This window comes from Meleagris gallopavo, chromosome 5, assembly GCF_905368555.1.
Source record: "Meleagris gallopavo chromosome 5, MGAL_WU_HG_1.1, whole genome shotgun sequence".
Classification (NCBI taxonomy): domain Eukaryota; kingdom Metazoa; phylum Chordata; class Aves; order Galliformes; family Phasianidae; genus Meleagris; species Meleagris gallopavo.
Genome location: NC_139408.1, coordinates 51,726,776 through 51,738,975, shown reverse-complemented (window position 1 = coordinate 51,738,975; position 12,200 = coordinate 51,726,776). Strand labels below are relative to the sequence as shown.

Below are 12,200 nucleotides of genomic sequence, written 5' to 3'. Positions count from 1 at the left end.
TAACGCACTTTCTAACATCTCATCCCAAGAGTGAACTTGCTTGTACAAGCACTATTTTCTCCCGCTTTCTCCTACCGAGTTGCAGCTCTCTGCTGTTTCACAGCCCTCCCTACCGACTCACTCCCAGGCCCACTTTCTGCTCCCCAGCCTTCTGTTTCTCTCCATTTCTCTTCTCTCCCCGGGGCCGCAGAGCTTTTCGTAGCCCAACCTTCGGCCGCAGTTGCCGGTGCCGAGCAGCAGGAGCCGGGACGAGTTCTTTCCCCCCTCCTGGCTGCTGACAGGGCCGGGAAAGCAGCTGAGCGCTGGGACCAGCTAAACACTTGCAGATGTGCCGCAGCACCAAGCCGGCGCGAGAGGCGTCCAAAGCGCCAGGCCGTTCGCTCCAGACGAAAGTCGGAGCTGCCGGGGCACCGGGCTCCATCCCTTCCCCGCCCGAGGGAAGCGGCCTGCCCGTCCTCCGCCTGCGAGGCTCAGACAGGAAATGCCACAAGCCTTGCTAATGGAGTCACGAGGCCTGGCACCCTGCGGGCTGCGCGGGCGGGAGGCGTCGCGGACTCTCAGCCCTGAGGGAAGTCGGCGGCGCGGAGCGGCCCGGCGGGGGCGGTGCAGCCCGGGGGCGGAGCTCCTCCCAGAGCGAGAGCCCAGCGGGCTGCTGCCGGGCCAGGTCTCAACCTGTTCCCGCCGGAGCCCGTGGCCGGGAGCCCAGCCGCGCCGCGGGGCTTCGGCTGCCGTTTGAAATGGAGGCTCCGCCTCGGCCCCCGCCTCCCAGCCTCTCACGGCCGAGGGGAAGGGCCCGGCGCTACGGCAACCGTGCAGCCTCCCGTGCGCGGCGCCTGAGGGGCGGGAGCGGCTGGGTGCCGCGGAGTCGCCTCAACCAATCGCAAAGGCGAGCGCCGTCTGCGCGATTCGGCGGTAGCCAATAGAGACCTGCGGCTGCGTTGTGGGGGTGGCCTGAGGCCGAAGCCCCGCCCCCAGCGGCAGGGCGGGGGCGGGAGCGAGATCCTTTGTGGCTTTGACAATAAGATGGCGGGCGAGGGGGGCGGGGCCGGGCGCTACGGTTGGCCACGCCCCTTCCCTCAAGCGCGGAGTGAGCGCCGAGGCGGGAGCCGGGCTCCTGCGCTGGGAGGCGACGGCGGCGGTAGTGGAGCGGTGAGTGGAGAAAGCCGAGCGAGGTGCGGGGCCGCGGCATCGCCCGCTTCTCCGTCTCCCTGGGCTTTACGCGGGGGGGGGGGATCGGGACCGGCGAGAGCCCGCGGAGGGAGCGGATCCAAAATGGCGGCGGGCGGTTCGCCGGGAGCGCGGGACGGCGAGGAACGGCCGCCCGTAGGCCGCCGCGCACGCGGTTCCTCGGGAAGCGGGCGAGAGCCCCCGAGGGCCCTTCCCCGTCGGGACTGCCTCCTCCTCGGCCCCTTCCCTTCCTACGCCGCCCTCCCGCCGTCGCGCGGTTCCTCGGGCCCTCCCCCGGCTCCCCCCCGAGCGCACGCACTGATGCTCGGCCCCGCCTCGGCCCCCGCCGCGCTCCCTCCCTTGCCTGCGTGCGCCCGTGCTCGTTCCCCGCCCCGGGCACGCCTCCGCCGCCGCCTTCCCCGCTGCCCTGGCTCCCTTCCCGCGGCCCTCGTGTGCTGCCCTAGGGGCACCCAGCCCCGACGCCTTCCTCCTGCCTTTGTCTCGGGCCCGTCGGGGTGTTCCCCGTCCTGGTAGCCCACCCTGGATCCGGGCACACCGTGCCCGAAAGGGAGTCGCTGCCTTTCCAGCTTCTCTTCAGATTTATGCGTCTTATGTCTGCTTCCTCCTAAAAGCGAACGGTGCCAGAATCTCTTTCTTCTCTGTTAGCTCGACTGTTAGAAAACGCCTTGTTCTGAAGCAGCCTTGTTCTGAAGCAGCCGGTATGTCTTTTGCGGGGTGTTACCACCTCCATCTGAATGTGGTTCTGGAATGTGTAAGCTGATGCTCCAGCAAGAATTGGATCAGATTTCAAGCACCTTATTTGTAAAGCAGGCTGGGAGTTTGTCACAAACTCAAAAGCAGCATTTTTTGTGAATGACATAGCACTGTGCTTCCTGCATTACTATTCCAACAAACAAAAAACCACACAGCTCCCCCTTTTTTCATACTTAGTTATCCTACAAATAGCCGTTGTCTCCTTGACAACTTCTTTCCTACAGCTGTTTCAAACAACAGTTAAGGTTTTGGCACAGTAGGTTTGGGCTTGTGAGGTAGCAGCAGCAGAAGGGAGATGATAGGATACAGCCAGTCCAGATATTGCCTCTTGAACGGAGGCAAATCCTGCCTGAAAGTAGGGGGGGGACTTGGAGCACCTTGCATCCAGAGCAACAGCAATCCTGTGAGCATGTACCAGAAGGTTTTATGTAACAGCTGATACCTTTTTGAGTACATTAATATGTAAATCAATTGAGAAGCACACTTAGCATTTTAATTAATTCGATTTTAAGGTTAGCATTCTCCTGAGATGAGTACTTGTTGGAGACGGTGCAGAAAAGTCAGGGGGTAGCTGTTTATTTGCAAGGTTTTAATTGAATTTGATTGCAGCTATTAAGGTTAAAAAATTACTAAGAACTTAGGTTCTGAGGCACACTGATGGGACAGGGATGAGAATCTGAAGAAATAGTTGCTATGATGGAGAAATTCTTCAGTGCATTTATGCTAGCAGAGATCCGTGTGGTTTGTTTATTGCTGTAGGCAAGAACCTAGAATCACATGTAGCAGGTCTTACACACTAACATGTTGCATGGGAAACTGTGTCCTTCTTTAGTGTGCTAAAGTCACAGGCTGATCTGCCAGCATCCCCTGCGTTCTTTCATTTGTGGATGTGATGGTGGTTTTTTTTCCAGGTGTTCTCATCAAGGGTCCCCTCCCATATCATTCCAGGAGGCAAACAGCCATGCTCTCTTCTTCTAACACTGTCTAATATCCAAAATAGCACTAGAAAATCTTTTCATTTATTATTCTCATGACTGTATCATTTCTACCTGCAGTTGCATTTTTGTTTATTTTGTATGGAAAAAGCTTTGTCCTTGTCACTTAACCAAAGCATCTGTTCAGAGATTCAAATGGTTACTGTGTGGAGAGCCTACATTTCTTTTACAGAATGGGCTGAGAATATACCCAGGGAGCAAAAGCTTCAGAACTTCTATAGCATGATGAGGTGATTGATAGAAATGAGGAATACTGACTAGGTGCTGTGATGTCTCACTGGAGCTGTAGTTCAGGTGCCTCGCCACCCTCTCTCGAACGCTGCTGTTAGCTCAGTCTGTAAAAGAATGAGTTGGCTGAAATAGTTTTTGTGATGTGACAGTGCTTTAGTCGTATTATTTTGGGGTTGTATCAAAAGATTTTGGCTTGAGTGTTTGAGGTGGCTTTTTTAATGCAATATTTTAATATGCAGCCCCTGGAGAAAAACAGATGGCTTTCTGCCAAAAAAAAAAAAAGGCTTTTGTCAACTATCTCTTCCCTTCTTCCCAGTTTCAAAAACAAGTGCTTTTTCAACAATTTTAATTACCAGCCACAACAGAAAACAAAGGTGTACATATGCATCCAGTTAACTTACTTATTTTTTAGGTCAACTTCAGTTGCAGGCACTGAACTGACTTGTACAGTCAGACATGTCTAGAACAGTAGCAGAATTGTATTCATGTTTTTTTCCTATGAGGTATTTGTAGCCCATTAAAACAGCATTCTTTTTTGCTTTAGTTGTTAAAGGAATTCTTGCATGTATTTGATAGTTGTGTTTGGTATATTCAATCTTGTTTTGCTTCGAATGTGTTTTGAAAACACATTGTTTTAGCCTTCCTAGCTAAAACAATTTCAGTTCTGTCATTACTTTCATTTTTGTCATCTTGCAAAGAAGATCTTAGTCATGAGGTTTCTGTGCTGCTGCTAAAGGAAAATCCTCCCCATCTTTGCTCTTTCAGTTTTATACTTGTGCGTGCACATTCTTTTCCTGTAGATGTTGTGGAGATATATGACTCTGTATGACAAAGGTGAAAACTGCACACTTTTGTGATAAACTTGCTTTTACTATGCCTTGCTACACATTTATGCTTCTCAGATGATGGCTAAAGATTTTGTTTGCTCTTCAAATGGCAAAGGCACAGGGATAAGGGGGAGGCTGGTCCAAAGGTCAGCGTAATAGCCCAGGACTTGGACTTAAATTGGCAGTTTCCTTCTCCTGTCACAGATTCTGTGCATAGTGTTCAGCAAATCATCATTGTGTTTCAGTTGTAAATCGGGTTTTATAGTGTCACAGGAGTGCTGTGAGGATAGAGATGCTGAAGCAATTGAAAAAGTAGAGCTGTGTATGTTTCTGAAATGGGAAATGGTTTTGCTGTGCATCTCCTGTTACTTGCCTGATGCCTTGCTTCCTGGTACTTGGTAGGTGCTGCCCTAACTGTTACTGTATGGACTCTTGCTCAGTAGCATGGGAGAAGAGGAAGGACTACATCAAGCACAATTACTGGTATGTAGCTTTTTCTCCTAACACGAAACAGAAATCTTAGTATTTTGAGCAGATTTAGAAACAAGGTGTCGAAGAACTGCTTTTTTGTGATGTAAGATACCTATTAGAAGTAAATATTATAGTGGGAAAAGTGATTGAAAATTCCAGTAAATTCTGTGAAATGCTTGAGAATAAATTTTGTTGTTGTTTTTTTTTGTTGGTCTTCTACCAGCTTGCATGTGTGATGTACTGATGTTTTCAAGTTCTGTGCTACATTCATTTATTCCATTGGTGTGCCTTAGAAGGTGTTTAATTGTCAAGCAGTAAATGGTTAAAAATCAGGTTAACATTCAATTAGTTTTATTATTCTTTTACAAGGAAAGAAGTTGAAATAAACAGAAATTTGAAACTCTGCGTGGAACATTTAAAGTCTGATGACATAACCAACCCTGTACGATCATTAGGCACAAAAGGTGTTTCCTAGAGGTTGTTGCACATAGGGTGTGTATGTGTAAACATTGTAAATACAACATTACATAAAAAATAATACAGGATATAACCAGATACAAAGTTTTAATGCCTCAAGGTCTGGAAAAGGCACTATCAAGTAGGAACTTGGGTTGTTTTTTGTTTTGTTTTTTTTTTTTTTAAATTGGAAATAATACAAATATGTTGAGTTACAGGAGAAAACTTTAGAATGAAACTTCAGAAGCGTTTAATATACTGCTAGTCCGTATATAGCTTTTTAGAAGTCTATTAAACATGACCTTAAGACAAAGTTCATATGTTCTATACTGTGTTCTGTGTGCATTGTGATTTTTAAAGAGTTCTGAGCCTCCTCTGGAAGGAAGTCTTTAAGAGACAGCGAATTCAATAAAATGTTAATTTGTAGATACAGGCTGCAACATGAGAAGTGTTGTACAGAGGTAGACCAAATGTTTATGTAGCTACTGTTCTAGCCTCACGTTTTCAGAGTAGGTAAGAGTGTAATGTACGATAAAAGGAGCAATGTAGTTTCACTTGGGTGCATTTTTACTAAGACTGAAAAAGCTGAAAGAGATCTCTCTGAAAACATGTGAACCATTCAGTAGCTACCAAAGATTAAGGTAGAGATTAGGCTTTACCAAGAGAAGCAGAATAAACCACGCTGCAGCAATAGCAGTTTGGTCTTATCAGCTCTGAGCTGAAAAATGTCATTTTATTTGAATCACTGTGTATAAAATTCCCAAAATGTTACGTAAAGAACTCTGAGGACAGAAGGCTTGAAAGGGACATGATAAAGGTGCATAAAAGTGAAGATTAGGTGCCGGCTTTCTTTTGCATCCTAACTTTCCTAAGACTAAGTGAAGTGACATCTATTGTATTTACAAACAGTTACTTTGTATTTGAAGAGGTCAGCTGTAGTGCTTCACTTGCATGGAGCGCTGCTACAAAAACCAGTGCAATTCAGAATCTGGAAGCTGCTGCTTGAAATTCATACCTTGGTTAATTCTGCAGGTGATTTTTTAGATGGAAATAATCAGAAGCCTGCACGTGCTCCAGTCATTTTAGCTAGTGAACATAAAGTAAGAATGCAAGAGTTTTGTTTTTTAGTAGTCAGCTGGGAAAGAAGTACAGAAGCCCATCCAGAGGACGAGTCTGTCCTTATTGGAATTGCACAATTCATATTGCAACTGAGCTGTTCGTTTACTCACTTGACTAAGGGCACATGAAGGAATGCTTGAGTTATATGAAGTGAATTTGTGTTACACCCCAAGTGACTAAACTTAACCTTTTCCAGTACACTGTCTGTGAGATATATCTTTCTTTTTTTTTTTTGTTACTACGTTAGGCGTATTGGTTTTCCACAGGGGTCATATATTTAAAAGATGGTGTGCCAGGTTGTATTTTTATTTCCAAAATTAGAGGTTAAGCATGCCAATAGAAACTCAGGAGGAGCGAGGAGAAACTGCCTCTCCAGTAGGTGAAATACAGCTGTTGGGATGGTCGCTTCTGTGCGAAGCAGCGGCTTCTGACTTCCATCAAGTTTGGCAATTAATGGGAACCAGGAGCTGGGAGCCCCTGCCTCTCTCGGGTGCCTCTCTCAGGTGCCTCTCTGCGAAGCCATGACTCATGGACCTGCTCACTCCTGGTTCCTGAGTGTCGTCTTTGGGACCCTGTCCATGTGTTCCTGACCCCTGTTGTACCACAATGGCCATTCTATAACCTGGTATGATAATTCTGATGTTTTTATCTTCAAAGAATTTACTGTTTAGTTTTTCTGTTTCGGTTTACTTTTTTAGTCTTTTGTTTTTCTGTCTATTGAGCTGCTTATGTTGTACAATATTTTTTTATTTTTTATTTTTTTAACAGGACACGATGTTTATGCGAGGACTGAAAAGAAAATGTTTTGATGGCGAAGAAGATATTGAAGGAACTCTGGCTGGTATTAAGGCTATTCCTTCATATAATCTTCAGCGACAGTCACTTTTAGATATGTCCTTGGTTAAACTTCAGCTGTGTCACATGCTGGTCGAACCTAACCTTTGTCGTTCGGTACTTATAGCCAACACGGTACGCCAGATCCAAGAGGAAATGACCCAAGATGGGACTTGGCAGATGATAAATATGCAGAATACAGGCCAGACATCCGTGGATCGTCTTGTTTCAACAGATATCCTCTGTCGCTCATCTAGGGAGCAAGCTGAGGGAAAGCATGTTCCAGGTTACAGTACTTTCAGTAAAGACTTTGAGGGTGACCAGGCACAAGATAGTTCAGAAACTATGTCAACAGCCTCTTCAGTGCAAGCTCTAAGAAACCTGCAAAGTAATGTGTGGGAAATGGAGAATTCACAAGAAAATAAAGGAAATTTTCAAAAATCGTTAGATCAAATATTTGAGACACTGGAGAACAAAAGTCCTAATTCAGTTGAAGACCTGTTTTCAGAAGTTGACAATTCTTACTATGATCTTGATACTATGTTAACAGGCATGATGAGCAACACCAAAATGGGACACTGTGATGGGCTAGAACCATTTCCCTCTCCAACAACTACAACTTCTAGCTCTAATTGTAAATCTGATCTTAATGAGCTTGATCATATTGTAGAAATCCTTGTTGAATCCTGAAACTCCTTGCGTAGGAGATAAAGATCTGTTAATGGAAAAAAAGACTCAAGAAAGCTATTTCCACAGTTTGTTCTATCAAATCTGCACATGTATTTTACAAATATCTATATATTATATAGATATATATATTAAAAAAAAAGCACTTCATATTGCAAAATAGTGTTAACTCCTGAAGTTAACCTGCAACTTGTAGTGTAATGATCCAATCTCTTGTCCACTGAACTGTAAGTACATATGGTAAATGTTTTTAAGTATGTGGTCCAAGGCTTTCAAATTTGGGTTACTTCTACAAATTTGTTCTAGCCTTTGACAGAGGATATGCTTAGTGAGAAGGATTGTCTCATCCTTCTTCTTTTTATCATTCTCCCACTGAAAATGGTAACAAACACAGTGAGAAGCTGGATAACTGGCTTCCCATTTTCCTCCAGTTTCCACTTTGCTACGCCACATAACTCCTATAATATTTGCTGCTTCTGTTCTAAGTCGCTACATGGCTCTTAAAGAGCAGTATGCAATAGTTCCCATTATTCTAGCTAGCTTCTTCTGGTTTTTGCTACATTTTTTTTACTTTAAAGATAGTTTTAAAGTGTTTATTGGTGTTTAGAATTTTCCAGGTATTTTCCTAAAGTATATTTTTACTACAGATGTTGTGTCAGCTGCTAACTTAGCAACTTTTGATCAGATCTGCAGTTGATGTATTTTTTGAAAGGTTTTCAAAAAGGGATGTTTTTTTTTTTTTTACTGTGAGCTACCCGATGTAGTTCAGTAAAGTGTATGTAAATGTAAATATACAATTTTATACTTTACATTAAAATGTAAGAGCTGTTTTCATGATTCTGTTTTATAGAGTAGTACTTTACTAAATTGAGAATTGTACTATTATGCTTTTTATACCCCACATATTTGGTTGTCGTTAGAGGAAGAGCTCTGATCCAACTAGAGACAATAACATTTAATTCATTTCAGACCATATTTTTTCTTAACTACAAACCTAAATTACATAGGATTTTATTTATGTGTATTTATATGTAAATGTCATCAAGTGAATTGTTTGTCACTGAAATCTACCATCAAATATTTGTTTATATGGGTTAACTATCTTGCACTAATTACTACAAAAAGTGTTACTAGCGGCCTTTAAATCTCAACTGGTATGTCTCCATCTCTTGTCACGATTAGTATGCTCCACTCTTAAATGAGTTTCCTCTTTTTTTTTTTTTTTTAATAACAAAAGATAATACAACATGGGATGGTGTTCTTTTCTTCAAATACTCACATTCATGTGAGTGTATATAATTAAGCATATTGTTACGAGACTTCTTTGGGGGGGAGGGAAGAAGTGAAGGGGAGGATACGTAAAGAACATACACTGTATGGTTTTGTTGCAAAAGATAAAATGTGGCAAGAGGCCTGACCAAGCAGCGAAGTAGGCAAGGGAGAGAAGATTGTTTGATTTTTTTTCTGGAGTGTTTTAGCCAAGAGGAAGACATACACCACTTACTTAGTCGTTTTCTGTAGATTTGAATCCAGCAAGTCACTGAACTTGAAGAGAGTGCATTTCTAGATACCTGGCAGCCTGTGCTTTCTTACAAGTGATCTTACTGCATACTGCCTTTTTCAGATTCTCAAACGTCCCAAGAGCAGAGGGTGAGGGCAGGAGGATGTTAAGGGTATTCTGGTGTCACCTCTGCAAAAATACACTGCTGAGCTTAGGTTTTCAACAAGTGATTCAGAAGCATCTGGTTCAGGGGAAAAATGACATCACTTGCTAAATTATTCAGACTTGATAGTGGAATTCATATTAATCTTTACTTGCCATAGTAGTCAAACATTGTTTCCTCAATTAAATCTTCATTAATGGCCCTATTAAATATGAAATACCATGTAGACACTTGGCAATTTCAATCTGTGTAATACAGCTGGACCTAAGAAACACCAAGTACTACTGGACATTTTAAACAAGAGAGACATCACCGATAACTGAAAGATGTGGTAGTGTAATGTCATAGTCCAAGAGGATACAAATATTGATGCAACTGTCCTATCTCCTAGGGAAAGAATAGTCTGTTTTATTTGTCAGTGTTACAGTATAAGAAATTACTTCTAAAATGATGAATCCTCAAGAAAACATGCTTAATGCTTTTCTGTATGGATAGACAGCAGATGCCCTAGAATAAAGTAGTCAGATTGCTTCAAAGTTTTACAACCAGAACAGGAATGATAAATTGAATAAATAAATACCTTCCGTTCCTCTGGAAACTTCCCCCAAGCTGCTCTGAACCGTGGTGGTTCAAAACTCCAAGTGTTGAACAACTGTCGGTGTTCCCCACTGTTCCTTTTCCCCTTCCATTTTTTTGTTAAATGAGAAATTACAAGTTTAGATATTTAGATCTTTTCCCCTTTCCTCTTCGGTATGCTTCAGTCTTTGTGTATGAGGTGGGAGTTAGTGTGAGTGTTCACGGCTTTTACACTGCGTGTGTCAAATACACACACACATGAATGATTGCACCAAGCGTGTAGTCAGCTGCATCCCTTTGCTGGGGAGGCCATACTCAGTGAAGAGTAATTTGTAGGGACTGCTTGGCTTAACAGGAACGGTATTAGGTAAGTATGTGGTTATGTCGTTAACTATTTTAAACAGAAATATGCTTTATTATGTTCTTAAGACTTATGCCAAATCTTATGTGCTCTTACATGTCTGATGTCTTGGCTCAAGTGTTGAGCTGGTTGAAGAATTTGTGTTGCTGAAACTTGCACAGTCACTCTGCAGATGTGTACGTAGAGCTGCTCTGACTTTGCAAGTCAGTGTACAGTCAGCCTATTGCTTTTTGGTATGCTTTTTGGTATGAGCTGCTGCTCATTCTGTAGCTTCACTTCTTTAATAAGAAAGCTAATTTTATTTTTGTGCTCGTATTGTCATTTCTTTGTTAGTGCAAATAGTTAAATATGCTTCACGTAAAGGTTAATAAAATATTTTGCTCTGTATTCCTCCCCGATAAAGAAAGAGAGCAAGGACGATAGAGTGCCTGTAAGTTGGTGAACTTTAAATTGCTTTCTTTTTTGTGAATTCTTATTACAAATGAGAAATGTGATATTTGCTGATGGCAATTTTCTTAATTGCTACATATAGATGGAAATTAATTGAACCTCTGTTAAGGCTTCTCTAAGGTTCTCCTACCATTTCTTGTGGCCTCTTTTATGTCTTCCTAGGGAAAAGGGCCACAAAACTTGTATGACAGTCATGCTGTTTCAAAGTAAGCTGTGTGTCTGAATGACATAACTCTGCTTTAGACTCGCATAAAAGAAAGTACTTTCTAGCTAACGAACATCTGCTTCCTTCTCAGAACCCTGAATATCTGTCCCGTCTGCCCTTTTATGTGTAGTTTTGTTTCTCTTTTCTTTCAAGAAAACCGGGATATGAGGAGCTTTTGGAGTCAGGGCATTCAGCAAAATGTGTGAGAATTGAGGCTGAGATGGCTTGCATATCACTTTGATATTTTTATTTTTTAACCCCTTTCTCTTCCACAGCTCTGTGAATTTATTTAGGAAGAGATTTGGAATAGCTCTCTGAATGTAGTCATGTTTGCATAAAGGACAAATCTGGTAAACAAGGAGGGTATCATTTATTTAGATGAAAACTGCCATTGCAGATTGTCTGAAAGGTACAGCAACACCTGTGGCTTTCATCCTCTAGCAGGTTAGGGATTCAGAAAGGAGTCTGCACTCAGTTGTGCTGGAGGCTGTCCTTTGGTCATTTCTTGAAGTCTCAGGTCTAGACTGGTTTAGCAGGCATTTCAAAAAGCATTACTGTAAACTGCTTGATAGTACAGTTTTATACTGTAATTATCAGTCCATTATGGATGTCTCATGTCTCGGGATATTGATGTGAGCGTATGACTGCTGATGTATGTTCCCATGTAACCAAACAAACTTGGTCAAAAGGCAGTGTGAAAAAAACATCCTGTCTTATGCTGACACTTTCAAAAGTGAGTTGCGTTCAGAGTGAAAGTATGCTTATGTCTCAGGCCTGGGATGTATAGTCCCTTATGCAAAAAAAACATGATTGATCATGACAAGTTTTGATTGCTCATCAATTCCTAAATGAGTGTGATTTCACAGCATAGGAAACATGATTAATACTAAAAGTACCAAAACACCAACTTATCTCTAATACTTCATAGCAGTGAAGTGTACATCTTAAAAAATTCAACTATAAGGCCTCGCAGGGTTTATTCCAGCTCCTTAAGACAAAACTGGCAGTTAAATTTTTTTTTTCCTATTTTTTTGAAGGAAATACCACGAAGAGCTGAAATCACTGGATAGTTCAAGTTCCAAAGAAGATATGCTTCAGTTGCATGTAGTGGCTTGACTTCTTTATATAGTCAGTGGAAAATAAGTAATATTTTGTCTGAATTGTAGCTTTTTTTTTTTTTTTTAATACAATTATTCCTTTGCTTAACTAAGATTCTGCTAAAAATGAGTGCTTTATGACCCGAAAAATTATTGTGGTAAATGTTGATGCACGACCAACTTGTCAACGGGAAAATATATAGCTAGGGGCAGCTTTCCACTGCAGGGAAAACAGGCAGTAATTCCAGCTGTCATCTTTTTAGGGAAGAATAATTGAAGATACAGG

The 12,200-nt window shown here is 42.6% G+C and overlaps 1 protein-coding gene across 7 annotated transcripts; it reads left to right on the top strand.

Moving 5' to 3' along the window:
• The first annotated feature begins 993 nt into the window (after nt 1–993).
• CDCA4 (cell division cycle associated 4) lies at nt 994–8,809 on the top strand. 7 transcript variants are annotated; one of them, XM_085225755.1, is made up of 3 exons: nt 994–1,149; nt 4,397–4,477; nt 6,809–8,809. In XM_085225755.1, exons 2-3 carry the CDS (start codon nt 4,439–4,441, stop codon nt 7,562–7,564), a joined length of 795 nt encoding a protein of 264 aa, XP_085081881.1. In that variant the 5' UTR covers nt 994–1,149; nt 4,397–4,438; the 3' UTR covers nt 7,565–8,809. The 7 variants fall into 7 exon arrangements, with proteins under 7 accessions (XP_085081881.1, XP_085081882.1, XP_085081883.1 ...); XM_085225756.1 differs by having other exon boundaries at nt 1,016–1,172; XM_085225757.1 differs by lacking the exon at nt 994–1,149 and adding an exon at nt 1,568–1,886.
• The last annotated feature ends 3,391 nt before the right edge of the window (nt 8,810–12,200 follow it).

Bases quoted from the DNA above. Each gene is read 5' to 3' on its own strand.
- CDCA4 (XM_085225755.1), top strand. From the start codon at position 4,439: ATGGGAGAAGAGGAAGGACTACATCAAGCACAATTACTG. The intron at 4,478-6,808 runs GTATGTAGCTTT...TTTTTTTAACAG, and splicing joins TACATCAAGCACAATTACTG to GACACGATGTTTATGCGAGG.